At 58.1% G+C, this 27696-nt stretch overlaps 2 protein-coding genes across 2 annotated transcripts in view; both read right to left on the bottom strand.

The window, feature by feature from the left end:
• LOC133354061 (balbiani ring protein 3-like) overlaps positions 1–27627 on the bottom strand; it is a 52607-nt gene extending 24980 nt beyond the window's left edge. The window contains exons 1-11 of the mRNA XM_061570611.1: positions 26706–27627; positions 16737–16886; positions 15860–16003; positions 14674–14826; positions 12948–13100; positions 12469–12624; positions 5916–6080; positions 4978–5130; positions 4562–4714; positions 2902–3048; positions 2538–2583 (exon numbers count right to left, since the gene is read on the bottom strand). Of these exons, the coding sequence (XP_061426595.1) occupies positions 2538–2583; positions 2902–3048; positions 4562–4714; positions 4978–5130; positions 5916–6080; positions 12469–12624; positions 12948–13100; positions 14674–14826; positions 15860–16003; positions 16737–16886; positions 26706–26784 (1499 nt within the window). The 5' untranslated portion in view covers positions 26785–27627. The remainder of the gene's footprint in view (positions 1–2537; positions 2584–2901; positions 3049–4561; positions 4715–4977; positions 5131–5915; positions 6081–12468; positions 12625–12947; positions 13101–14673; positions 14827–15859; positions 16004–16736; positions 16887–26705) is intronic.
• Positions 2334–7799, bottom strand: LOC133354078 (WAP four-disulfide core domain protein 3-like). Its single transcript, XM_061570640.1, has 6 exons — positions 7617–7799; positions 5916–6080; positions 4978–5130; positions 4562–4714; positions 2902–3048; positions 2334–2583 (listed from the first exon to the last, which is right to left on the bottom strand). Exons 1-6 carry the CDS (start codon positions 7690–7692, stop codon positions 2534–2536), a joined length of 744 nt encoding a protein of 247 aa, XP_061426624.1. The 5' UTR covers positions 7693–7799; the 3' UTR covers positions 2334–2533.
• Positions 27628–27696: the final 69 nt, after the last annotated feature.

Raw genomic sequence — 27696 nt, 5'->3', positions numbered from 1 at the left:
ATTCTCAGTCCGGTCTTGTGGGTCACGTGTCTCTGCGTGCAGGGTGTGCATGGTGCAGCGAGCACTGTCGGCGTTGCGTTCGTGCGGAGTGCACCATGGACACAGGCGACGTTTCAGGCAACTCCACGAGTGCATTTCATCTCCTGGTTAAACAGAGGGTTGGTGCGCGCACACAAGAGTGGATGTAATATCGGAGTCAGGCTCGGGCCGCTCCAACACTGCCCACAATGCAGTGCGCCCGCAGAGCCACGCGGTCGCGACAACCGGCAAGAGCAGCTCCACGTGGGTCCCGTGAAGAAACCAAACCGCGTTCTCCTTCACATGGCAACGAACCGCGGCAGCCATCGCTCCGTCTCCCAGGGGCAGTACCTCGAGGACTCTCCCGTTTGTTACTCCGCCTACTGCGGCCCTGGACCTGCTCGAACCCTCCTCCCACAGTACACGGAAGGGGCCAGCCGTTTCGTTCCGCCACAAGGAAGGCCACCACTGAACAATGGACATATGAAGACCTCATCGGCCATGTTCAATCAACTGCTGAATCAAGGCCTTTCCCAAGCTACCAACACCTTACAATTCGATGTAACAATCCATCCCGCATACAAGCGGATCTCATCCATTCCTTGGCTGCCACCGTTTTACGTATGTATATATTTTTAAACAACCAAATTCAAGTGACAGACCCGATTTCATATAAATTGGTGCCACGATTAATATGATTTAACCGGAAAAAATCACATCACCCATTCCCCATCCCAGTTCACGTCCCCCACTCCATCACTTGCTCAAACCGCAAGTGAATTGTTCACGTCTGAGCTCGACCCCACAGCCGAACCACCACAAAACTTCAAATTTGTACGACCATGTTTTGTCCACCCCAACCCCCTCGTCTAACCCCCGAGCTCACCGCTTGAAGCCTGGACCCCCTTTCATGTCCCCCCATGTGCACTCTGCGGACCCTCTCCCTGCGCCTCTTACTCCGGGTGCAGTGCGCCCCGAGCCGCACTGCACCATGCAAGTGTAGTGACATAGGACGTCACTACTGTGTCGGCCCGTACGAGGGCTGGGGGCCCCAAGGGGGTGCCTAGGTGGTCACGTGGTGGAGGGACCCAGACCTTCCCGTGAGGTGGGGGGAGGCGTGGCCTGGGAAGGGAGGCGTGGCCTGGGCGGAGTCGGCCACGCCGGAGCGAATATAAGCGTGGTGTGGATGCAGAGCGTGGCTGTTGAACTCCGAAGTGAAGACGACATCATCGGTCCTCAAGTCCCGGGTCGTCGTCCTGGACCAGGCAGCCCGTCGCCTGGTCCAGTCTGTGTCGTGTTCCAGAGTGATTAGTGAGTTGAGGAAGGTGGTCACCACCTCATGTACAGTGTTATATTACTTAACGTTTAATAAATAGTGTTGTCTCCAAGCTGCGTGTGTGTGCACCTAATTCGAACCCACTACACAAGCTCCACGGTTCCCGGTAGCGAGCGAAGCCGCTCCTCACTCAACCCAAGCGGATCCCTCTCGTCCACGCCGTCTTCCACTTTCTTGCCGTGGAGAGCCTCCCGCTTTAGGGATGGAGTCGCCCCCCTTCAGAAGCTGTGGCTTCCTCCGCGGCTCCAGGTCGTGCCCACGCCTCACCAGCTCACATGGATACCAACTCTGCTACCAAGAAGATTTTTTTTAACCTTACGTAAATAACGTGGCCAGTTGACGCTGGCAAAAGTGAATGCTTTATGGTCAAGTGTATTGGTATAGACGTCCATTTCTAGATTTGAAGCTTTCATGACTGCAAGGATTCATACTCTTAGGTTTTTTCGGTAAAGTCACGTAGGTAAAAAATAAAATAATAACAAATGAAAATAAATCAATGTACTGATACAGTAAATTTAGCTGTGACGGTCCCACCTGAAGACGGAGACTCGTGTTGTCTCCAAAACGTCGTGATTTATTTGATTTATTTTCATTTTATTTCTATTATTTTTTTACCTATGTGACTTTACAAAAAAAAACCTAAGAGTATAGACGTCCATATCCATCCATTTTTTTATTGAAAACGTTTCAAAATCTATTTGTAAATCAATAGTTTTTTTGGCTTTCAAGGTTGTTTGACCGTTTCATACGGTCCGTTTGGTGCCAATTAATTCAGCGAGTGTTGTATTCTACCTTCCCTGGCCAGTACACCAAGGGTGGGGTGGGGGTGGGGGTGGTCTACAAATATTGATTCCCTTCTTGGGGTACTGCACAAATATTTGGAATATTCCGTGCTCGGAGTCACAGGAAGCGCGATGTTCTCTCCCGCGGCACCACAGAAGGCACAGCACAGCACAAGGACGACACTGGGCCACTTGAACAGCATTCAGCGCAAAGCACTTTTATTGGACAGCCAACGGGAGCTGTTGAATTGCCATAGCGAGCGGCTGCATCCAGATAGCCGGCGCGAGCGAGCTCGGTCGCGTCACCGCGAAGCCCCAGACACGGGACGAGAGACGCTCTGCAGCGGGAGCAGCAGCAGCAGCAACAAGAAGCACGTGGAGCTGCTGGGCGTGGACTCTACTCCTCCTTCTCCTCTTCATCAGACTCCTTCCCGATCTGGTCCTTCACTGAAAAGTTAAAACAAAACAAGCAGAAGAATTATAAACCCAGACTCGTGAGCAACTGGGCAGGTCGTCCCAAAGTGAAGCTGCCCGCCCGCCCCCCCTCCCCCAAAATCTACTATTCAGCTTGGCTGGTACATGACGGGAATCGATCCAGCTATAAGAATACGGACGCCAACTCTCGTACACTAATAATAAGCTCATCATGTGGATTTCATCTCCAAATAGCACAACACAGGTGCTCGCTCGGAAACTGCCGGGAACTCCACAGATGTCTCCCGTTCCCCCTGGTGGTCGTGGGGGGGGGGGGGGGCCCAATCTCACCCGGCTCTGGATCCACGCAGCCCACCCCACACGGGACGCTGCAGCACTTCTGCTTGTCAGGGCAGTCGTCGTCACTGCTGCAGCCGTCGTTATAGCGGATGCAGACGATGTTCGAGAAGTCCCGGACCGGGCACGACCCAGCCTTCACTGGAACACGCACCGCACAAGCACGAGGGGACGAGCAGATCGGGCATGAAGCCATTTGAGCCGGCAAGTACAAGGAGCATCTTGCCTGGCGAGCCGTCTGGAAAAGCTCAACCAAAATAATAGAAGGTAGAGTTCAGACAACCTGTGCTTGCGTTATTGGAACACTTTAAAGTGGTCGCACAATTAACACGATTAATATATTTTCTATATTAAATTGCAAACTCAACTAAATGAGAAGTTTTAGAGCCGGGTGCATGAACAAGAATTAGAGAAGGTGTTAGGAGACATCATTGGCACGTGGACGTGATGGCACGTGGACGTGGTGGAAAGTGGACGTGATGGCACGTGATGGCAAGTGGACGTGATGGCACGTGGACGTGATGGCAAGTGGACGTGATGGCAAGTGGACGTGATGGCAAGTGGACGTGATGGCAAGTGGACGTGATGGCAAGTGGACGTGATGGCACGTGGGCGTGATGGCACGTGGGCGTGATGGCACGTGGGCGTGATGGCACGTGGACGTGATGGCACGTGGACGTGATGGCAAGTGGACGTGATGGCAAGTGGACGTGATGGCAAGTGGACGTGATGGCACGTGGACGTGATGGCACGTGGACGTGATGGCACGTGGACGTGATGGCACGTGGACGTGATGGCACGTGGACGTGATGGCACGTGGACGTGATGGCACGTGGACGTGATGGCAAGTGGACGTGATGGCAAGTGGACGTGATGGCAAGTGGACGTGATGGCACGTGGACGTGATGGCAAGTGGGCGTGATGGCACGCGGGCGTGATGGCAAGTGGGCGTGATGGCACGTGGACGTGATGGCAAGTGGACGTGATGGCAAGTGGACGTGATGGCACGTGGACGTGATGGCACGTGGACGTGATGGCAAGTGGATGTGATGGCACGTGGACGTGATGGCAAGTGGACGTGATGGCACGCGGGCGTGATGGCAAGTGGGCGTGATGGCACGTGGACGTGATGGCACGTGATGGCAAGTGGACGTGATGGCAAGTGGATGTGATGGCACGTGGACGTGATGGCAAGTGGACGTGATGGCAAGTGGACGTGATGGCACGTGATGGCAAGTGGACGTGATGGCACGCGGGCGTGATGGCAAGTGGGCGTGATGGCACGTGGACGTGATGGCACGTGATGGCAAGTGGACGTGATGGCAAGTGGACGTGATGGCACGTGGACGTGATGGCAAGTGGACGTGATGGCACGTGGGCGTGATGGCAAGTGCCATCATCCCTCCTAAGCAACACGCAACTCGACATGGCCAGTGGTCGAGACTAATGGAGTGGCAGCTAAAGGAGGGAACGTGTCCGAGGTGATGTCCACCGTGGACAGACGAGAGGAGCCGATGAACTGTTGCTTCATAAAAGTCAGTGAGAGTTGGCAAGGCTTTCATCCAGTAATAGATATATCATGGCTGCCGATGGGAAAAATAAAATGGCATGGACCTTCCTTCCCCTAGCTGGGTCACGATAGAGGCTTGCGTACCTGGCTGAGTGCAGATCATGGCGCAGCCGGAGCTGCAGCACTTCTCTTTGCCAGGGCACTGCCAGTCCTGCTGGCATTTGTTGAGGTCGGGCCGGAACGCGCATTTGATGAGCCTGGTGTCGACGTACGGACAAAATCCGTGCTTGTTTTTGACTGCAAAAACAACAACACCCAAATGCACAGCAACGGCTAAGTCAGCAGCTGCACTCGGGTTTATGGCCGTAAACAAGGCGAAGGTGGAGCAGCAAAGTGACGACAATGCCAGGGGTGACGCATCGAAGACAAATTGGAGCCTTCACGCAGCAGTGGAAACGTCATGGCTGCTGATGGTAATGACGATGATGATGGTGAAGAGGGCACGAGCTCTCTTTGGCTGGACGAGAGAAGAGAGAGAGAGAGAGGGTGGCCGGGCGTACCTGGTTTGCTGCACTTTAACTTGCACCCCACGTTGCAGCACTTCTGCTTGCCCGGGCACTGCCAGTCCTGCTTGCACTCGTCGATGGCGGCTTTGATGGAGCAGCGGACGAGCGCGGTGTTGACGTAGCGACACTCGCCGGGCTTGTCTGGGACTGCGGCGCGAACGCGGAGAAAGGGGCAACGGAGCCCCACGTTGTTGCCTTCCGATTAACCAACAACAAAAACCCCAGCACGAGAAACGCCGCCTTGTGCCAAGGATTCCGCATTGACCAAGTGCCCCCCACGTGGCTTGATATCGCATAATTATGCTCACGGCATCTTGGTGCCTCCCTTACTTGATGTTGTCAACCTTGACCTGGTCCCTCAATAGCCACAGAGTCCGTATAAAAAAGAAGGTAGCAAAGTCCCTCAAAAGTCCACATCCACCCTAAGGGGTTGCCCACAAGGGTCGTGTAAAAGCATGGCACGACGAGACAGGCTCCAGGGAAGGGGTGGCCACGTTGGCGAAGGAGTTCAACGCTTTCCTGTCAATCAACAAAACCCAACAGTCGGAAGCGGTGTTGCCCTATAAACTTGCAGGTAATGTTTCATCATTACAACGTGATTGGTTCATACCAGTTACAAGCTATATTACCGTTGCGTCTTTTCTTCTTACAAAGCTAAATTGGGAAGAAACAGCAACGCAGAGCAGAGGGAAGGAGCCACACAAGCCTCCACGTGGCCACGCGGGCCCCTGCTGGCTGCGAGGTGCGGGCCTTGCCCCTGTGCCACCCAGCCGGGTGGCATTCGAGGTGGGGGGGGGGCAGACCCCTCGTGGCTACAAAACTTTATACCGAGACACGCCTTGTAGGGGCGGGGTTGGAGATGTGCGGTGGGGGGAGTGTTGGAGGAGTGGGGGGGGGTACAGGAGTGGTGGGGGGGGGGGGGGTCCACGTACGTGGGTCAACGGGGTGCAGTGCGAGTGGCTCCACGCAGCCGTGGCCGCAGCCGTTGCTGCAGCACTTCTGCTCCCCGGGGCAGCTCTCGTCGTCCTTGCACGCCTCGTCGCACGTCCCCACGGCATCAGGGGGCGGCGTAGGGCAAGAGCCGAGCTTCAGGGCAACTGGTCGGGGGAAACCGATAAAAAGGATTACGATCAAAAACAAAATCGAGGCGCGTTCGCGAGATGGGCGTCATTCCGCCTTGCGCGTAACCCTGGCACGGGCGCGGCGTGGCACGGGCGCGGCTATCGATGCCACGTTGATGGGAGGTGGACGACCGTGGTTTGTGGATTGGGGGGTTCGCGGGAGTCGGGCCAGAAGGGCCCTCGCCGTTTGCTCAGGGTTCAGGTTGATGGACTTCTCACCTGGTTCGACCAAAGAGACCAGCAGGAGCCTCATTGTCAGCGTGACCTGGGGGTGGCATCGCTTCGCCAGTCGAGGGCGAGGGCACAAACCCTCGAGCGAGTAATTTGCGGGAAGATCTGGACCAGATGCCGGCACAATGGCCTAACTTCTTGCGAATGACAACTATAAAGCGTCCCCCGTGCAGTGGGCAGCATGGGATATAACGACTACGGGGGAGCCACCCGCCGCCATTACGGTCAGGGCAGCCGCTGGATGTGGGGGGGGGCGAAGAGATTGCCCGCAGCACGCGGTGCTGTGTTGACCAAACAGCTTCGGGACAGATGGGTGGGATGCGACTTGGTAGTGAGGGAAGTCGGCGTTCATGCGGACACAAACAGGCCGAGCAACGGAAAAACACCTTCGTAAATACCACCCGTGGCCTTGAAATGAAATGTATGTTATAGGCGACGGTTCGGGCAATGGCCCTTTATCATAACAGTATACGTAGAGGAGAGTAGAGTCGGGGTGAATGATGAGAGTTGGGAGTCTGCACGCGTTCCTCTGTGGGGGGACCAGATGAGAATTAATGTCAAGAGATGAACACCACGATAGTTGTTTAAAGTGTACGAAAATGTAGTTTGATAGTAGCCGTTGAGTTACAGACAATTTCTTCAGTTAAAAAAAATCGAGTAAAAATTATAAAATGGTTGCTGGCACATGGCATTTAGAATATTTAGCTTGGGGAGGAGGAATCCGATGAAGCTACGACGCCGTTTCCAGATTCCCAATCTGGACGAGGGATTCGCGAGTTACCTCACAAAACTACGACAGGAGTGCAAGATGGAGAAACACATGTAAGCAAGTCGCTAGAAATACAAATAAAGTATACAAGTACAAATTGCACAATTAAAAAAAACACACGCAAGTCTTCCGATTTGACAAGACCAAATGAAAGTATTGAGGAAAGGCAGTAAAACAACAAGTCCCAAACCATACCAAGACAGTCCCTGGATTACAGTGCAAGTTTAAATAGCGATACATTAAACCGCGCACAGCCTGGCCGCTCCTGCCACTGCAAGGCGTCTCGCTCTCCGTACCCGATTAGTGCGGGCTAAACACGCCTGCAATGGACGGATAATGGCACGGTTTCGGGCCGCGTTTGAAGCCGAAGTGCGTACGGAGCAGAGTCACGAAGCGCACGTGGCCCCTGGGCTTCCCCTGGGCTCCCCTGGGCTCCCCTCACAGAAGGCGATGCGCGACCCCACGACGAGTCCAGCACTCTGCCTCCTGAACCAGACAGAGGTCGCGCTCACCAGTCGATGGTGACAGCAGCTGCAGTAGCAGCAGCACCAGCGGGGCAAGATGCGGGGACGCGAACCACCGCGCCATGGTCTCCAGTCGCAGGGTGGCACGTGGCTTGGAGGTGGTGGCTTTAGCGCCTGCTGTGCCGTGGCTCTGCTTTATAGAGCTGCCCTTGCCCACTTGGCCCCCACCCTCGCCCACTCCCCCCCCCCACGGGCGGACCGATGCCTCACCGACACTCGCCCATGTCCCTTGGGCCGGGATGGGGACGTGGCGCAGGGGGCGTGTGTCGGCACGGCCCCGAGGCATCTTCTCACTGGACGGTCGTGGAGAAAGTTCGAGATTAACCAGATAACCAGTTCCACCGGCTCGGTTGGCGCCTCATCCTTTTTGAAGACAAGAATATTTGTTTTTCCACAAGCTATACGCAAAAAAAACAACGCGAGTATTAAACGCATAATAAATATACCCGCCCTGCGCTCAGTCAGTGCACTTGTCGGTCGTAGAGGTTGCGTGACCATACTTCACCACCCCCAAATTAGTGCCGGGTGGTGAACAGAGGTGGTGTTGGGGGGGGGCGCGGACCGAACTATGAAGATATGTGGACCTGTATTGCGGTCACCCCGTGGCTCCCCGTGTCTTCCAAACAGTAATTGACGCGCGCTCACCCAACCCCATTCAATAATCACGCTCACACAACGCCCATTGGAGGGGAGGGGGACGTGCTCACACAGGCAAATCAGCAATCACCTTCAATCTCCCTGTGCGATGAGAGAACGGGCAAAGCGTGACGCGGTGGTGCATGCGGGAAAGTCCTCAATGCGCACGCTTCAAATCAGTAAAAAAAATAATCTACAAATTAGCCCCAGGCTGGGCTTCAACCGTTCATTCGGGCCCTGGGGTGCAAACCCCGAACTCTCAGAAGCTACGGCCCAGCTCTGAAATGAATTTCGTCTCGTTTGCTCAAACATCACCACGTGACACACTCGCCACGAACGTCAGCCGTGGGTTCATTTGGCCTTTGGGCAAAGCTACGTCGACGTGAATGTTGTTGTTCTGAGTTCTGTATGCGGCGGTCACTCGGCTCGTCACCACGTGTCCACGCGCTGGGGCTCCCAGCAAGGGACTTGAGCGACTGAAGAAGCTCCCAGCACGTGGAGAGAAACGTCGAACATGGCGCCCGAACAACACGTGGTCACGACCGCAATAACCATAGAGAGGGAGCTGTGCAGTACTGTACAACATTCACACCCCCCACCCCCCGCGAGCGATTCCTCGCATTGTCACGATCCGGGGACGTTTCTTCGATTCAAGAATCGCTTCATGATTACTATCATATCGTCATCAGACAAAACTTAAGCTGGAGTGGTGTGGATTTAGCGCTGAGCAAACAATCATTTGTGGAGACGTAAACGGAACGCGGAGCGGCGTGGTGCTGCCAACAGATCCGCCACCCTAATCCCTCGCGCGTGCCATGCGCACGGCAGCAGCAGCGGGACCCCCTCGATCGGATTCGCAAATCTGCGAACGGCAAAAACTCGTAACGAGGTCCGAGATCGAGACGCCAGTTGCTGTTCCCTTGCAGCGCGGGTGTCGCGGTCACCCGAGTTCGATTCCCGCTCACGGCCAACACCGGTGACGATATTCTGAACCGGTCCTGGGCCTCCCCTAGCTCGACTCAGCCTCAAATGAGTACCTGGTGCGGTGTGTAAACATCGCCACTAGAGAGACAAAGGCGGCTGGGCGTGGTTGCTGGCCACCCCCCCCCCCTCTTGTGTGCTGTTCTTGCCTTCGTAGGTGCTCGCAAACAGCACTTGCCCCAACAGTCTGTTAAGGCTATACGGGGGATCTTTGTCTCTGTCTTAGTTCCTATCAACCAATGTGCGTCATAACCGAATTGTATATTTATATCGCGAGCGTCTTCACTCAAGGCGTTTGGCATAGCTTACAAAACGGTGGCAGAGAATGGAATTATGAAGCGGTGCAAGGATTGAGGAATGAGTGACAGCGATAGAGGGATGCTTAGGGGTCATGAAATAGTCGGGGAGGGACAGGAAGGAGTGGAGGGGCGAGGGGAGGAGAGAGAATGGGCAGTAGAGAAGAGAGGCGAGGCTTTAAGAGAGAAGGGAGGGAGGTGAAGAAAGGGACTGCTTCCTGTACAGGGGAAGTGTTGAGTATGGGCAGTGCTGAGTCTATGGGCAGTGTTGAGTCTATGGGCAGTGTTGGGTCTATGGGCAGTGTTGAGTCTATGGGCAGTGTTGAGTCTATGGGCAGTGCTGAGTCGATGGGCAGTGTTGAGTCTTTGGGCAGTGTTGAGTCTTTGGGCAATGCTGAGTATTTGGGCAGTGTTGAGTCTATGGGCAGTGTTGGGTCTATGGGCAGTGTTGAGTCTATGGGCAGTGCTGAGTCGATGGGCAGTGTTGAGTCTTTGGGCAGTGTTGAGTCTATGTGCAGTGTTGAGTCTTTGGGCAATGCTGAGTATTTGGGCAGTGTTGAGTCTATGGGCAGCGTTGGGTCTATGGGCAGTGTTGAGTCTATGGGCAGTGCTGAGTCGATGGGCAGTGTTGAGTCTTTGGGCAGTGTTGAGTCTATGGGGGGTGCTGCTCAAAGTACCAGTGGGAGTCGATTCCAGTAGATGGGGTGCAAGAAAGGAGAAGGGCCGAACACGGGATTTGGCACAGGGAGAATGAGGGACAGAGAGAGACGGAGAGATGATTGGGAACGAAGAGGACGAGAGGAGGGGGCTTGGAATGAGATGAGAGAGACGAGATGAGGTGGTGTAAGGCCATGGGGAGATGTAGAGCCGAGTAATGGTTAGTCCACTGCTGGATGGAGACTCCCTTAAGCTGCCATTATCTCTCACAACAATCCACCTGAGCACTCGCACACGAGCTGATTTCATCTCTCCATCTCCTCGGTGGGATTTGTTCTGCACGGGAACGCGCTCCATTCGACACCCGGCGCTCACAGCGTTCGTGACACGAGGCCGCAGTCTGGAGTGTATCGGACTGCCACGCGTTCGTGATACGAGGCCGCAGTCTGGAGTGTATCGGACTGCCACGCGTTCGTGATACGAGGCCGCAGTCTGGAGTGTATCGGACTGCCACGCGTTCGTGATACGAGGCCGCAGTCTGGAGTGTATCGGACTGCCACGCGTTCGTGATACGAGGCCGCAGTCTGGAGTGTATCGGACTGCCACGCGTTCGTGATACGAGGCAGCAGTGCAGAAACACGACGAGCCACAGATACCAACACGGTCCAGGACGCGGGCGCGGTGAGGCTACACAAAGCCAGATTAAGGTCACATTCCCTGGCTGAACAGAAATGTCAAGGCATATCAAACATCATATGGATCACAGCAGATCAATTCACTTGTAAATGCAAGGCGGGTGAGTGGGATGAGGCATTGTTTACATTAACTTACAAGTAATTATAGAACAGGATAATGCTTAAAGAAACATAGCTTTTAAATGTAGCATAGCAATGTAATCATCCACATGTGTGGTAAACTAACACATCGCCTGCGGAACAACGTAACGTTCTGTTCACCCGCATGTGTTTAAGCTTCATCAATACGACGCCTAAACCCAACGATTCCAATCACTGTCCTGTAAGACTACACAAGGAACCAGAGCCGATCCCGTCCGCCTGGTTCACGAACCGGACTCCCCTTGCTCCCCAGTGGCCGTGGGAACGTGGTCACGTGTCTTCTCACGCGTGGTCACGTGTCTTCTCGCGCGTGGCCACGTGTCTTCTCGCGCGTGGTCACGTGTCTTCTCGCGCGTGGCCACGTGTGCGTTCGCACGTGTGACCACGTGTGGTCGCACGCGTGGTCACGTGTCTTCTCACGCGTGTGTTCTCACGTGTGGTCCCACGCGTTGCCACGTGGGTTCGAGCTGAGCTGGCGTGACGCGTGCCAGCGCGACGTTCCATCACAGAGCAGAAGACGCAAGCACACGGGCACTCGGACACAGGATTCGGCGCACAGCACTTTATTGGACACAGCCATCGGGAGCTGTCGAATTAAGATAGCGAGCGAGAGCTGCGGACCGCAGACGGCCGGTAGGGGTGAAGGGGGGGATAGTGGAGGGGGGGGAGTCAGTGGGGGGGGGGGGGGGGTCAGTAGGGGGGGGGTTAGTGGGGGGGGGGTCAGTAGGGGGGGTTTAGTGTGGGGGGAGTTAGTGGGGGGGGGGGGGTTAGTGGGGGGGGGGGGGTCAGTGGGGGGGGGGGTGCGCGGATCGCTCCTTGTGAAGCCCTTTGCTGCTGTGCAGAGCAGCGGGATGACGTGCGTAGCCGGCCATAGTGCACGCCTCCTCACAGCGGCCCTTCGGGTTTTCTCGCTGAAAAATATAAAACCATTGAGGGCACACATTGTGAGTGCAAGACTCGATCTTAGTGAATGAATCCAGGGTGAGGCACGGGCACTCACGGAGCCAGTTCCCACACAATGCACACTGTAGCTTCAGACGGAACCAACCCGAGCTTGTGACTGCCCGTGAGTGAGGAGCAGTCGATGACTCACATCACGTCAATTACGCACCTCTGATTAGCACGGTTGCCGACGTACGGCGTGAAAAAAACTCAACATACATACATCTCCGATCGTTGTGCAAGAGTCGCTCTTGCACGCGGTATAATAGGGAATCCAACCGGTGCACCCAAAGCCATCACGTGGCTCTCCAATCACAGCATGCGGTTATAAGCTCGTCCATTGATGTTCAAATGTCATGCAAATGAAAGAATGCAGGGTTCCCAGGAAATGCGGGGGATTTCATACAGGTTGTCCCCATGTCTCCGTGCCCCTGTGTCCGTGGGAGGGTGGTGAGGGGAGGGGGGGCAGGCAGGGGCCGGTTCCGATCTCACCAATATCTGGATCCACGCAGCCAGTTCCACACTCGACACGACAGCACTTGTCGTTGTCGGGGCAGTCAACGTCACCGCTACAGTCGTGTTGGTAGCGCAAGCACTTGATCCTCGAGTAGTCCCGGATGGGGCACGAACCGGGCTTCACCACTGAACCTGGCGGACGAGGGCGAGGGATGACAGCTTGGACACGGATAAGCGGGATCACGCGATCAGCCATCCGCGAGGCAACTCGGCGAGGGAGAGTACGAGTGGTGCACTGGGTGAATTGACATTCCACTCTTCGCATCATCTCCCCGCAAATGGCAGCACAATGAATGCAATAATTAACTTTTTCATCCAATGAATCTGTTTTCAACATCACCAAAGCGCTTGTGTCACACTCGGTGCACCGTGAGGCCACGAGAAATTGTCGAAGGCCCGCGGGCAGGAGGTCACGGGACAGACCCGGGTGCGCGACGGTATCGATCGACTCTCACATGGCTCTGGATCCAAGCAGCGAATCCCGCACGCGAGGCTGCAGCACTTCTTGTCACCGGGGCAGTCGGTGTCGTCCGTGCAATCCTCCTCCTCATCATCCCCTTGTCTGGCGATGCAGTAGGTGTCCTCCACCGGGCACGATCCGACCTTCACTGCGGCCCGCACGCGAGGGCGAGGGAAGGGAGAGCCGTGGGCAACCGACGTGGTTGATCACGCGTGGAGGCCGCGCAGGTCGGTGACTTAGGAGCCCCGTAGGATTGCCCGGGTCTGGCTATGCCGCTCACAGAACGTTGAACTTCCGTCGCGCCACGCGCAATCCAACCTCGCTAATCTGAGGTGTGAATAATGTGGCACTGTTCTGCCCCACGGCAGATATGGGGGTGTGTTTACACAGGTACTTCCTGATAGGGTGGTGTTGATTTTGGTCACGTGACCAGGAAGTTACTAGTTAAGGGTCTCTAAGTCACAAGGCCAGGTGGGGGGGGGGGGTCAGCCATGACACAGAGTGCACAATGGAGGTACAGTTAGCGCCTCAGTGAAGAGGGTGCATCTGTTCATTGTGGGACTTTAAGAAGCATTGTTTCTAAGTGTGTTTATGTTCTTATGCGAGGTTAACTACTCAGATAGTGGTGCAATGCGGCGCAGAGCGAGGCCGAGACAGGCACAGCAGGCGGATTCATCTCTATCTGTTGTCGTTTGTGTGGGGTTTCTCTGGGCACTCCCGTTCATCCCCCGTGTATCAAAGACCCGTTAATTGCCTGTAAACATTTTTACGTGTAGAGGGCGGCAGAGCTTGGGAAATGGTTGGCGCCAGCACACCTTTACCTTACCTGCTTGCCTGCGGGTTTCCCGCGCTTTTGACTCGTAATGGAAAGGTGCGTGCTGTAACATGTGTGCATTACTCATGCGTGTGGTAACACATGTGTGCGTTACATGTGTGCATTACACATGCGTGTGGTACACGTGTGCGTTACACATGCATGCGGTAACACATGTGTGCGGTAGCACATGTGTGCATTACACATGCATGCCAGTGTCGTTGGAAGGCTGTACGACCCACGATCGATAGGTTTTAATTGCGTCAGAATTTAAATATTTACGTCGACTGGACGAATCATCATCATCACCACCACCGAAAGATGCACAATTAACTTCAAAAAGTTATCAACTGAATCCACCTCCTCTCAATGTTGTGGACTATGACGATTTTGTGGCTCATCAATTATATATTTTTAGCAGGACAGCCCTCAGTGGGAAGCACAACAGAGTGCGTGTACCGAGGGCAGTTAATGCAGGCGACCGGGATCGAGGTGATGACACAGTGAGGCGGACGAGAGCGAACCTGCACATTGAAAGCAACAGACCACGTGCCCAATGAAGAAGAACGTTGTCAATCGGCGCATATCGCCTGCTGTGACGCACTGATCAGAAGCGTGGACGGTCACAAAGAGGATGGAACAGAAGCGATCGAAGAAGCACCGAGAGGTGTCCGCTTGGAACAGCGCGGAGAGGAAGAGAGAAGACGAAGGATCGGATGGCAGCCAGAGGAGGGGAACGCGCCCGAGACGATGTCCACCGTGGAGAGATTGCGACCGGCTGATGGACTGCTGCTTCACGTGACCGCGAGAGTTGGCAAGGCCTTGGGGAGAGGCCTTCATCCAGCAGTGGATAGATCACAGCTGCCGATGCAAGTGATGAGCTGGGGAGTGATCGGGGCTTGCGTACCTGGCTTTCTGCAGATCATCAGGCAGCCGGAGCTGCAGCACTTCTCTTTGCCGGGGCACTGCCAGTCCTGCTGGCATCGGTTGAGGTCGGGTCGGTACGCGCATTTGATGAGCTGGGCGTTGACATACGGACAAAATCCGGGCCTGCGTTTCACTGGTGAAACAATCGCACAGCAACAGGGTCACGTGAGCAGCTGCACCCCCCCCCCCCGCGCAGCATCTGGCGAGCTGTCGAACAAAGGCGGTTGCCGCATCGCGCGTTTCCAGGTGCGCTTCTGCGGCCGTCTGGAACGCTCTGGGAGCGATGCACTTTGAAACCATCTCGATTGACAAACGAATTTCTTAAGAACTGATTTTTTGTTGTGTGTGTGTTTGCGTTGTTGTCCTTCCCCCGCACCTCCGATTAGCACAGTTGGAACAAGTTCGACATAGATCCGTGAGGATGTTAGGCATCCTTGGATAGCGCCTCTGTAGGACATGGGGAGGGTGACGTGGATATCAGGGACACCGCCACCGCCACGAGGGAGCGCGCTCGGGAGATGTACCCAACAAATTACCGCCTTTGGAGTCCTTCATCCCACCTGCACACCACGAGTAATCATCTAACAAGACACACACCCCGTACTCAGCCTCCGCAGCGGGAGAGTGACGGCGAGTCGCGTCAGTTGCTCAGCTCGCGATGAATTCCCATCGAGCGTCCAACTTGCACGCTGCACTGCTGACACGGTCTCTTGCATCCGTTTAGTTACCCCAAACACTGCCCCCGCTGCAGTGCGCGATGCTTTGGAGGATGGACAACGTGCGAGGCGCACCGCTACTTGCGACGGTCAAAGATTGACCCCCTCCCTTCGAGAGAGTTTCTTTTGTACCACCCACAAATGTGGCGTTTCCCACGAGCACGATTTCTCGTTACATTTTCGTTGAACTGTTTCGAAACCCAGGGAGGGGACACACCCTTGGACGAGCTATGTTTGTCGTTCAATATCAATACGAATGTCTGACTTGATCACACAAAACGAGAACCCCATCCCGCCCCCTTTACCAAGCGCGTTCATCAGCTCCAGTCTCAAGGCCCGCGAAAGGTGGCGAAGGGTTGGGGTCCTTCCTCCAGCAGTAGTAACATCACCGGCTGCCGATGTTAATTTACAGAGGCTGGTGATGATGGGACAGCCGTCGCCGTGGCGTACCTGGTCTCGTGCATTGCTTCCCGCAGCCCGTGATGTCACAGCATTTCCTGTCGCCCAGGCAGTCCTGGTCGTCCGCGCATTTGTTTTCGTGGGATAGGCAGTGGATTTTGCTCGTGTTGACAAAGGCACAGGCGCCGGGCTTGTCTTTGAGACACATTCAAATAGAAAATTGGGAATCGTTTCACTCGCACGCTGCTTTCACATCGAAAAGACGTCGGCGCGGCCCAAGCGTCTCGACACTGATGTCCTGCCCTCGACTCACTCGACCCTGCTGCAGTTGCTGCTGCTGCTGCACAGGAGATACGGGACCTCCAAGATCTGCCCTGACGATCTCACACCATCTGCTCTTCGATAAACTCACACACGAGCAACCCCAGACTCACGTAAAATAACCGTAGGCTCACATAGAGACTCGTAGACTCACACCGAGGGGTGTAGACTCGCACAGAGACCCACAGACTCAGACAGAGACCCTCGGACTCACAGAATAACAATAGACTAACACAGAGACCCATCGACTCAAACAGAGACCCATAGACTCACACAGAGACCCTCAGACTCAGACAGAGACCCTCGGACTCACAGAATAACAATAGACTAACACAGAGACCCATCGACTCAAACAGAGACCCATAGACTCACACAGAGACCCTCAGACTCAGACAACGAACCATAAAACTAACATAGAGACCCAAAGACTCACGTGGAGTACCTGGTTCGATGTGGAAACATCGCTACTCGGGGACAAAGGCGGCCGGGCCTGGTGCTGACCACCCCACCCCTGGTGTGCCGTGCCCGGCCTTCACAAGTGCTGCTCGCGAACAGCACTTGCCCCCTAACAGGCGCGTAGGAGGTGGGGGGGGGGGGCGCGCCGCACCTGGCCGCACGGGATCCATGCAGGTGCGGCCACAGCCGTTGCTGCAGCATTTCTGCTTTCCCGGGCAGCTGTCGTCGTCTTCGCAGAGGTTGACGCACGTGCCGACGGTGCCAGGCCGCTGCTTTGGGCAGGAGCCAGATCTGTCAGCCGCTGTCAGAAAAAGGCGATACGAATGAACACAAATCGGTGCATTTCATTGGATGGACATCATCGGCCCCGCTCGCCACGTGGCGTGCACTGCCGTGTGGTCTGCTCACGGATGTCACCGGTCTCCCATAACGGGTAACATCAGCGTTCCCCTACCCCCTTACACGCTGACCCCCAATCCCTGCACCCACTTGACCGGGAGTGACCCCCCGCGATGTGACGATATTCGATCGGTGGCGGGAGACGTGGAGACATGGTCTGAGATGTAACGATATGTGGGGCGGTGGCAGTGAGGTGACAGTAATGAGGTGGAAGGGGGTGGGGAGGGAATGAGAGAGGGGGCCGTGGGGATAGGAGGGATGGGAGGAGAGAGCCGTGGATGAAGGAGGGAACTGTGAGTGACGGAGGTAGAATAAAGGATCTGGTGCGTTGTGTGTTGGTGAGGAGATTGACAGTTAATGGGAGGGGGGGAGGGGTGGAACGGGAGTGGGGGTCACGCAATTGGCGCTGGCTCCCTTGTCGGTAGAAAACCAGGGAGCTAATGGGCCCAGACTGGTCGAAAACGAGTAAGGAGAGGCACAGGGCGGCAGAGTCTGGAGGGCGAGCTGGAGAGTGGCCGCGTGCGGACGAACGTGAAGTCGAAGTGTTCCACGGCGACCCTCCTGGGCTCTCGTGCCACCGCGCCTTCGCTCACGGCGTCGAGTCGCCCCAGAAAGTCCACCACTGCCCAGCCACACCCGAGGTGAGAGATGAAAATGTGACAGTCTGTGTCGTCTTGGTCTTCATTTTGTTGGTGGTGAGCTGCGGGTGTGCAAGTGACTATCAACCCGTGGCATCTGGGTCCGTCTAATGACCTCCTGCCAGCGGGCGTTCGACACTTCACGTGGCCTTAACGTGCACATAGCCTGGCACAAGCATCGTGGTGACGTCGACGCCACTTAGTGGTGAATGGCGGTTGTTGTTGTTGTGGTTAGGCAGGTAGCTAACTCTATGAGAGGGCTCGGCACGAATGTGAGGCCCTCAGTTTCAGCGAGGCGGGCAGAGGGTGCTCACCCCGAGGAGCCATCTCCCCGAGCAATGGGAAGGCCGCATAAGCTCGGGTGCGGGGGGTGTTGGGTGGTGTGTACGTGGGGCAAGGAGCCAACTTCACGCGTTGTGCACGGTGCCCGCAGAGGGGCCACCCCCGAGTAATTGTGCATCGCGCTCAAAGCGGTTCGCCCCCCTCTTGTCAGGCCAGACCAGGCCCGGTGCGATGTAGCTGTGCACCGCCAGAACTCGCGGAAAGTCGGGAAAAGCGCAAATTCGTCGTTGGGGAGGTGCGAGGGGCCAATTTTAGGTCGTGTTCACGTCACACGCAGAGGGTCCACATCCACCGCCGAGTCATTTTGCATCGTCAACAAAGCGGGCGCCCCTCTATCAGGCGAGACCCGGCACGGTCCATAATGGCCACGACCCGCAGCAGCAGAGGTCGCAGAAAGGCGGGAGAAGTGTCGATTAGCCGTCGGTGCGAGGAGCCAACCTTAGGTTGTGTTCACACCACCCCTGTGGAGAGCTACACGTATATACATACCCACACGCCGGCAAGGTTAACTAAAGGTGCATACACGTGTAGTGGCATAGTGCTGGCTGCTGGCGAGTGAGGGGAACTGCGGCGTACAGCAGTACTGAAGTCAGCAGGCCACGATAGACACGAGGGGGTGACATCTCGGGGGCAAAGGTCACAGAGGGGAAAGGTCACAGAGGGGAAAGGTCACAGAGGGGGGCCCATCGGGAAGCCCGGGGAACCCACCAGCAGGTTCCAGAGAGAAGGGGGCGTGGCCGCGGCGGAGCTAGGCCACGCTGGGGGTCCAAGAGGGGCCCCTGTGGGGGTCTAAGAGGGGTCCCTGTGGGGGTCGAAGAGGGGCCCCTGTGGGGGTCGAAGAGGGGCCCCTGTGGGGGTCCAAGAGGGGCCCCTGTGGGGGTCTAAGAGGGGTCCCTGTGGGGGTCGAAGAGGGGCCCCTGTGGGGGTCGAAGAGGGGCCCCTGTGGGGGTCAAAGAGGGGCCCCTGTGGGGGTCAAAGAGGGGCCCCTGTGGGGGTCGAAGAGGGGCCCCTGTGGGGGTCGAAGAGGGGCCCCTGTGGGGGTCGAAGAGAGGCCCCTGTGGGGGTCAAAGAGGGGCCCCTGTGGGGGTCAAAGAGGGGTCCCTGTGGGGGTCAAAGAGGGGCCCCTGTGGGGGTCAAAGAGGGGTCCCTGTGGGGGTCTCAGAGGGGTCCCTGTGGGGGTCCAAGAGGAGCCCCTGTGGGGGTCGAAGAGGGGCCCCTGTGGGGGTCGAAGAGGGGCCCCTGTGGGGGTCAAAGAGGGGTCCCTGTGGGGGTCAAAGAGGGGCCCCTGTGGGGGTCTAAGAGGGCCCCTGTGGGGGTCTAAGAGGGGCCCCTGTGGGGGTCTAAGAGGGGCCCCTGTGGGGGTCTGAGGGGTCCCTGTGGGGGTCAAAGAGGGGTCCCTGTGGGGGTCTAAGAGGGGTCCCTGTGGGGGTCTAAGAGGGGTCCCTGTGGGGGTCAAAGAGGGGTCCCTGTGGGGGTCTAAGAGGGGCCCCTGTGGGGGTCGAAGAGGGGCCCCTGTGGGGGTCAAAGAGGGGCCCCTGTGGGGGTCAAAGAGGGGCCCCTGTGGGGGTCGAAGAGGGGCCCCTGTGGGGGTCAAAGAGGGCCCCCTGTGGGGGTCAAAGAGGGGCCCCTGTGGGGGTCGAAGAGGGGCCCCTGTGGGGGTCAAAAAGGGGCCCCTGTGGGGGTCAAAGAGGGGCCCCTGTGGGGGTCGAAGAGGAACCCCTGTGGGGGTCGAAGAGGGGCCCCTGTGGGGGTCAAAGAGGGGCCCCTGTGGGGGTCAAAGAGGGGCCCCTGTGGGGGTCGAAGAGGGGCCCCTGTGGGGGTCCAAGAGGGGCCCCTGTGGGGGTCCAAGAGGGGCCCCTGTGGGGGTCGAAGAGGGGCCCTGTGGGGGTCAAAAAGGGGCCCCTGTGGGGGTCAAAGAGGGGCCCCTGTGGGGGTCAAAGAGGGGCCCCTGTGGGGGTCAAAGAGGGGTCCCTGTGGGGGTCAAAGAGGTGCCCCTGTGGGGGTCAAAGAGGGGTCCCTGTGGGGGTCTCAGAGGGGTCCCTGTGGGGGTCCAAGAGGGGCCCCTGTGGGGGTCGAAGAGGGGCCCCTGTGGGGGTCAAAGAGGGGCCCCTGTGGGGGTCAAAGAGGGGTCCCTGTGGGGGTCTAAGAGGGGTCCCTGTGGGGGTCTAAGAGGGGCCCCTGTGGGGGTCAAAGAGGGGCTCCTGTGGGGGTCAAAGAGGGGTCCCTGTGGGGGTCTCAGAGGGGTCCCTGTGGGGGTCTAAGAGGGGCCCCTGTGGGGGTCAAAGAAGGGCCCCTGTGGGGGTCAAAGAGGGGCCCCTGTGGGGGTCAAAGAGGGGCCCCTGTGGGGGTCGAAGAGGGGCCCCTGTGGGGGTCAAAGAGGGGCCCCTGTGGGGGTCGAAGAGGGGCCCCTGTGGGGGTCCAAGAGGGGCCCCTGTGGGGGTCGAAGAGGGGCCCCTGTGGGGGTCGAAGAGGGGCCCCTGTGGGGGTCCAAGAGGGGCCCCTGTGGGGGTCCAAGAGGGGCCCCTGTGGGGGTCGAAGAGGGGCCCTGTGGGGGTCAAAAAGGGGCCCCTGTGGGGGTCAAAGAGGGGCCCCTGTGGGGGTCAAAGAGGGGTCCCTGTGAGGGTCAAAGAGGGGCCCCTGTGGGGGTCAAAGAGGGGTCCCTGTGGGGGTCTCAGAGGGGCCCCTGTGGGGGTCCAAGAGGGGCCCCTGTGGGGGTCGAAGAGGGGCCCCTGTGGGGGTCAAAGAGGGGCCCCTGTGGGGGTCAAAGAGGGGTCCCTGTGGGGGTCTAAGAGGGGTCCCTGTGGGGGTCTAAGAGGGGCCCCTGTGGGGGTCAAAGAGGGGCCCCTGTGGGGGTCAAAGAGGGGTCCCTGTGGGGGTCTCAGAGGGGTCCCTGTGGGGGTCTAAGAGGGGCCCCTGTGGGGGTCAAAGAGGGGCCCCTGTGGGGGTCAAAGAGGGGCCCCTGTGGGGGTCGAAGAGGGGCCCCTGTGGGGGTCAAAGAGGGGCCCCTGTGGGGGTCGAAGAGGGGCCCCTGTGGGGGTCAAAGAGGGGCCCCTGTGGGGGTCCAAGAGGGGCCCCTGTGGGGGTCAAAGAGGGGCCCCTGTGGGGGTCAAAGAGGGGCCCCTGTGGGGGTCTAAGAGGGGCCCCTGTGTGGGTCGAAGAGGGGCCCCTGTGGGGGTCAAAGAGGGGCCCCTGTGGGGGTCAAAGAGGGGTCCCTGTGGGGGTCAAAGAGGGGCCCCTGTGGGGGTAAAAGAGGGGTCCCTGTGGGGGTCTCAGAGGGGTCCCTGTGGGGGTCCAAGAGGGGCCCCTGTGGGGGTCGAAGAGGGGCCCCTGTGGGGGTCAAAGAGGGGTCCCTGTGGGGGTCTAAGAGGGGTCCTTGTGGGGGTCTAAGAGGGGCCCCTGTGGGGGTCAAAGAGGGGCCCCTGTGGGGGTCAAAGAGGGGCCCCTGTGGGGGTCAAAGAGGGGCCCCTGTGGGGGTCTAAGAGGGGCCCCTGTGGGGGTCTAAGAGGGGCCCCTGTGGGGGTCAAAGAGGGGCCCCTGTGGGGGTCTAAGAGGGGCCCCTGTGGGGGTCTAAGAGGGGCCCCTGTGGGGGTCAAAGAGGGGTCCCTGTGGGGGTCAAAGAGGGGTCCCTGTGGGGTCTAAGAGGGGCCCCTGTGGGGGTCAAAGAGGGGTCCCTGTGGGGGTCTAAGAGGGGCCCCTGTGGGGGTCTGAGGGGTCCCTGTGGGGGTCAAAGAGGGGTCCCTGTGGGGGTCTAAGAGGGGTCCCTGTGGGGGTCTAAGAGGGGTCCCTGTGGGGGTCAAAGAGGGGTCCCTGTGGGGGTCAAAGAGGGGTCCCTGTGGGGGTCAAAGAGGGGTCCCTGTGGGGGTGAAAGCAGGGTCCCTGTGGGGGTCTAAGAGGGGCCCCTGTGGGGGTGAAAGCGGGGTCCCTGTGGGGGTCTAAGAGGGGTCCCTGTGGGGGTGAAAGAGGGGTCCCTGTGGGGGTCAAAGAGGGGCCCCTGTGGGGGTGAAAGAGGCGTCCCTGTGGGGGTCTAAGAGGGGCCCCTGTGGGGGTCTAAGAGGGGCTCCTGTGGGGGTGAAAGAGTGGTCCCTGTGGGGGTCAAAGAGGGGCCCCTGTGGGGGTCTGAGGGGTCCCTGTGGGGGTCAAAGAGGGGTCCCTGTGGGGGTCTAAGAGGGGTCCCTGTGGGGGTCAAAGAGGGGTCCCTGTGGGGGTCTAAGAGGGGCCCCTGTGGGGGTCAAAGAGGGGTCCCTGTGGGGGTCTAAGAGGGGTCCCTGTGGGGGTCTAAGAGGGGCCCCTGTGGGGGTCTAAGAGGGGCCCCTGTGGGGGTCTAAGAGGGGCCCCTGTGGGGGTCAAAGAGGGGTCCCTGTGGAGGTCAAAGAGGGGTCCCTGTGGGGGTCTAAGAGGGGCCCCTGTGGGGGTCTAAGAGGCGCCCCTGTGGGGGTCTAAGAGGGGCCCCTGTGGGGGTCAAAGAGGGGTCCCTGTGGGGGTCAAAGAGGGGCCCCTGTGGGGGTCTAAGAGGGGCCCCTGTGGGGGTCTAAGAGGGGCCCCTGTGGGGGTCTCAGAAGGGTCCCTGTGGGGGTCTAAGAGGGGCCCCTGTGGGGGTCTCAGAAGGGTCCCTGTGGGGGTCTCAGAGGGGTCCCTGTGGGGGTCAAAGAGGGGTCCCTGTGGGGGTCTAAGAGGGGCCCCTGTGGGGGTCAAAGAGGGGTCCCTGTGGGGGTCTAAGAGGGGCCCCTGTGGCGGTCTGAGGGGTCCCTGTGGGGGTCAAAGAGGGGTCCCTGTGGGGGTCTAAGAGGGGTCCCTGTGGGGGTCTAAGAGGGGTCCCTGTGGGGGTCAAAGAGGGGTCCCTGTGGGGGTGAAAGAGGGGTCCCTGTGGGGGTGAAAGAGGGGTCCCTGTGGGGGTCTAAGAGGGGCCCCTGTGGGGGTGAAAGAGGGGTCCCTGTGGGGGTCAAAGAGGGGCCCCTGTGGGGGTGAAAGAGGCGTCCCTGTGGGGGTCTAAGAGGGGCCCCTGTGGGGGTCTAAGAGGGGCTCCTGTGGGGGTGAAAGAGGGGTCCCTGTGGGGGTCTGAGGGGTCCCTGTGGGGGTCAACGAGGGGTCCCTGTGGGGGTCTAAGAGGGGTCCCTGTGGGGGTCAAAGAGGGGTCCCTGTGGGGGTCAAAGAGGGGTCCCTGTGGGGGTCTAAGAGGGGCCCCTGTGGGGGTCAAAGAGGGGTCCCTGTGGGGGTCAAAGAGGGGTCCCTGTGGGGGTCTAAGAGGGGCCCCTGTGGAGGTCAAAGAGGGGTCCCTGTGGGGGTCAAAGAGGGGTCCCTGTGGGGGTCTAAGAGGGGCCCCTGTGGGGGTCAAAGAGGGGTCCCTGTGGGGGTCAAAAAGGGGTCCCTGTGGGGGTCTAAGAGGGGCCCCTGTGGGGGACTAAGAAGGGCCCCTGTGGGAGTCAAAGAGGGGTCCCTGTGGGGGTCTAAGAGGGGCCCCTGTGGGGGTCTGAGGGGTCCCTGTGGGGGTCAAAGAGGGGTCCCTGTGGGGGTCTAAGAGGGGTCCCTGTGGGGGTCAAAGAGGGGTCCCTGTGGGGGTCTAAGAGGGGTCCCTGTGGGGGTCAAAGAGCGGTCCCTGTGGGGGTGAAAGAGGGGTCTCTGTGGGGGTGAAAGAGGGGTCCCTGTGGGGGTCTAAGAGGGGCCCCTGTGGGGGTGAAAGAGGCGTCCCTGTGGGGGTCAAAGAGGGGTCCCTGTGGGGGTGAAAGAGGGGTCCCTGTGGGGGTCTAAGAGGGGTCCCTGTGGGGGTGAAAGAGGGGTCCCTGTGGGGGTCAAAGAGGGGCCCCTGTGGGGGTGAAAGAGGGGTCCCTGTGGGGGTGAAAGAGGGGTCCCTGTGGGGGTCTAAGAGGGGTCCCTGTGGGGGTCAAAGAGGGGTCCCTGTGGGGGTGAAAGAGGGGTCCCTGTGGGGGTGAAAGAGGGGTCCCTGTGGGGGTCTAAGAGGGGTCCCTGTGGGGGTCAAAGAGGGGTCCCTGTGGGGGTGAAAGAGGGGTCCCTGTGGGGGTAAAAGAGGGGTCCCTGTGGGGGTCTAAGAGGGGCCCCTGTGGGGGTGAAAGAGGGGCCCCTGTGGGGGTCTAAGAGGGGCCCCTGTGGGGGTCTAAGAGGGGCTCCTGTGGGGGTGAAAGAGGGGTCCCTGTGGGGGTCTGAGGGGTCCCTGTGGGGGTCAAAGAGGGGTCCCTGTGGGGGTCTAAGAGGGGTCCCTGTGGGGGTCAAAGAGGGGTCCCTGTGGGGGTCTAAGAGGGGCCCCTGTGGGGGTCAAAGAGGGGTCCCTGTGGGGGTCAAAGAGGGGTCCCTGTGGGGGTCTAAGAGGGGCCCCTGTGGGGGTCAAAGAGGGGTCCCTGTGGGGGTCAAAGAGGGGTCCCTGTGGGGGTCTAAGAGGGGCCCCTGTGGGGGTCTAAGAGGGGCCCCTGTGGGGGTCTAAGAGGGGCCCCTGTGGGGGTCAAAGAGGGGTCCCTGTGGGGGTCTAAGAGGGGCCCCTGTGGGGGTCTGAGGGGTCCCTGTGGGGGTCAAAGAGGGGCCCCTGTGGGGGTCAAAGAGGGGTCCCTGTGGGGGTCTAAGAGGGGCCCCTGTGGGGGTCTGAGGGGTCCCTGTGGGGGTCAAAGAGGGGTCCCTGTGGGGGTCTAAGAGGGGTCCCTGTGGGGGTCAAAGAGGGGTCCCTGTGGGGGTCTAAGAGGGGTCCCTGTGGGGGTCAAAGAGGGGTCCCTGTGGGGGTGAAAGAGGGGTCTCTGTGGGGGTGAAAGAGGGGTCCCTGTGGGGGTCTAAGAGGGGCCCCTGTGGGGGTGAAAGAGGGGTCCCTGTGGGGGTCAAAGAGGGGCCCCTGTGGGGGTGAAAGAGGCGTCCCTGTGGGGGTCTAAGAGGGGCCCCTGTGGGGGTCTAAGAGGGGCTCCTGTGGGCGTGAAAGAGGGGTCCCTGTGGGGGTCTAAGAGGGGCCCCTGTGGGGGTCTGAGGGGTCCCTGTGGGGGTCAAAGAGGGGTCCCTGTGGGGGTCTAAGAGGGGTCCCTGTGGGGGTCAAAGAGGGGCCCCTGTGGGGGTCTAAGAGGGGTCCCTGTGGGGGTCAAAGAGGGGTCCCTGTGGGGGTCAAAGAGGGGTCCCTGTGGGGGTCAAAGAGGGGTCCCTGTGGGGGTCAGAGGGGCCCCTGTGGGGGTCTAAGAGGGGTCCCTGTGGGGGTCAAAGAGGGGTCCCTGTGGGGGTCAAAGAGGGGTCCCTGTGGGGGTCAAAGAGGGGTCCCTGTGGGGGTCTAAGAGGGGTCCCTGTGGGGGTCAAAGAGGGGTCCCTGTGGGGGTCAAAGAGGGGTTACAGCTGTTCACGGTATTCTGGCAATTTTGTCGGATTCGACTATTTTTTCTGGCTGCGCATCATTCATGTACAGGCTGGGCTGGAACTTCGCTGGTCAAGCTTTTTTTACTGTCTGGAAGACTTTACATCAGATAGTTTAACACGTAGGCTTTCGCGACCAATATGATCCATAAAAGGTGTTTTCTCCCATCAGTTGCCAGAGTTCGGGTTAATATTGAGCTCATCGAAGACGTTGCCGACTGGCTGATGCTGCTTGCCCTCCCAGGTGGCTCTCCATCTCGATCTGGGCTCTGCCTTTTTTGCCCGACCCGAAGCAGTCCCCTTTTAAAATATAAATTCAATTAAATTACCAACACGCATGTAAACAAGTTGAATTCACGTAGCATGTAAAACCAAATCAAATCAAGATCATGTAAAACAACTTAATCTTCAAGAAGCTTCGATTTAAAGCTTTCGTGACTGCAGGGATTCATCTTCTTGTTTCTTTCGGTAAAGTCACGTAGAAGGGAAGTAATAAAATAATAAAAATAAAACATAATAAAACAATTCTCACGACGTTTCGGCTACAACGCAGCCGTCTTCTTCACCTGAAGACGGCTGCTTGCGTTGTAGCCGAAACGTCGTGAGAATTGTTTTATTATGTTTTATTTTTATTATTTTATTACTTCCCTTCTACGTGACTTTACCGAAAGAAACAAGAAGACTTCAAGAAGCTGTTCAGGGTTACCCATTAAAACACAAAAGCAGCTCACTTGGACTAAATAATATACAAAATGAAAACACAAATTTGGCCGAGCGAACAGTGGCATGACACACCATGTTCATCCAGTCTCAACCACCACCGCCACCCTACAAGATGTTGACTTGTTCTGCAATTAGGTCCTGATTGAAGGCAGGGACATCTAGAATTTTAAGCAAACAGTAAAAAAGAAAACATGGGTGGAGTGATGAGGAGAGCAGTAAGTTCCTGACTGGATTCAAGAGGGGAAGGAAATCGGCAGCAAAGAGACGCAGGGGTAGGGAATTCTGGACAACAGGGGCAGCAGTTTATAAAACTCCCACAGTTTGGAAGCTGCGGGTTTGGGTTTCCTTAAGAGACCGAGGCCCTCGAGAGCCAAGTATCAAGTCGAGAGTGCACAGAAACACTGCCCATATTTTTTGTATGGAAGGGATGGGGCAGCCTTTCCTTACTGGGGCCCAAAATAGGATTTCGATTTAAAGCTTTCGTGACTGCAGGGATTCATCTTCTTGGTTCTTTCGAAAGAACCAAGAAGATGAATCCCAAAATAGGACTTATAATATATCTGCAGAGCCACACATTAACACACGCTTTAGTCACTTCTGTTACTGCAAGAAGATGCTATGCACATTCTCTGTTCGGTCTACACTCCACCGAGATGCTTTCTCTAACCAACCAGAGGTCGCGCTCTCACCGGCCGACAGTGACAGCATCAGGAGCTGCAGCACCATCAGCAGCAGAGCAAGATGCAGGGAAGCGGAGATGCGCGCCATCGTCCCCGAGTCGCAGAGAGAGCGTGGGCGTTGGAGGTGCTGGCAGCTGTGGGTGCTGCTGCTGCACTGTGGCTCGGATTTATAGAGCTGCCCATTGTGCCCCCCTCCGCTCCGACACCCACTCCCCCACCACGAGGGTGGACCAGGGCCAGACCGACACCCCCTCTGCCATTGCCGGGCCCCTCACATGGGCAATGGCTGCGACAGCTCTCCGCTTCGCCGGTATTGTCCAGCAGCCCACCACGCGCTCCTCACCGAGCTGACACGTCACAGGAGAATGACGTGGCAGGTCACCGTGCCCTCTTATCACTTGACCGGACACGCCACAAGATAGTTGATGTGACCGGTCACTGTGCCCTCCACTCACCTGACCAGACACGTCACAGGAGAATGACGTGGCAGATCACCGTGGCAGATTCACCATCACGGAGGTGACACGTCACACAGGAGATTGTTTTGATAACTCCACCGTTAACCGCCTCTCCATCCACCGTGCGGCCACATCACAAACGCAATGGGGTGGCAGTGCACCGCTATCTTCCCACGGTGGCGTGGGGTGTCCAAGGCGACGCAGCCCCCCGCGTCTCAAAAGGCCGTAACTCACGCCCGGTCCTTCGAAGCTGGAGTCATACCTGGGCTCACAGCCGGCGTGGCAGCACACTGCCAACACTCGTGCCTCACGGCCTGAGTTTGATTCTCAACACGAGCGTCTCTCTGTTCGGAGACTTATGTTCTCCCCCTGTTCTGCACGAATGGGTTTTCCCCGGATTTCTCGAGTTTCCACTCATCGCCAAAGCACACACACGCACAATATATCGGGGTATGGGCCAATCATCCCAATGCTTCAATATACCTCTGCAAATCACTCGATTGGGATTGCACACAGCAGCAACACCGGCCCTTGCTGCGAAA

The sequence above is a fragment of the Lethenteron reissneri genome, chromosome 46 (assembly GCF_015708825.2).
Source record: "Lethenteron reissneri isolate LAM-NWPU_2019-01 chromosome 46, ASM1570882v1, whole genome shotgun sequence".
NCBI lineage: Eukaryota > Metazoa > Chordata > Hyperoartia > Petromyzontiformes > Petromyzontidae > Lethenteron > Lethenteron reissneri.
This window is presented reverse-complemented; position numbering and strand designations above follow the sequence as displayed.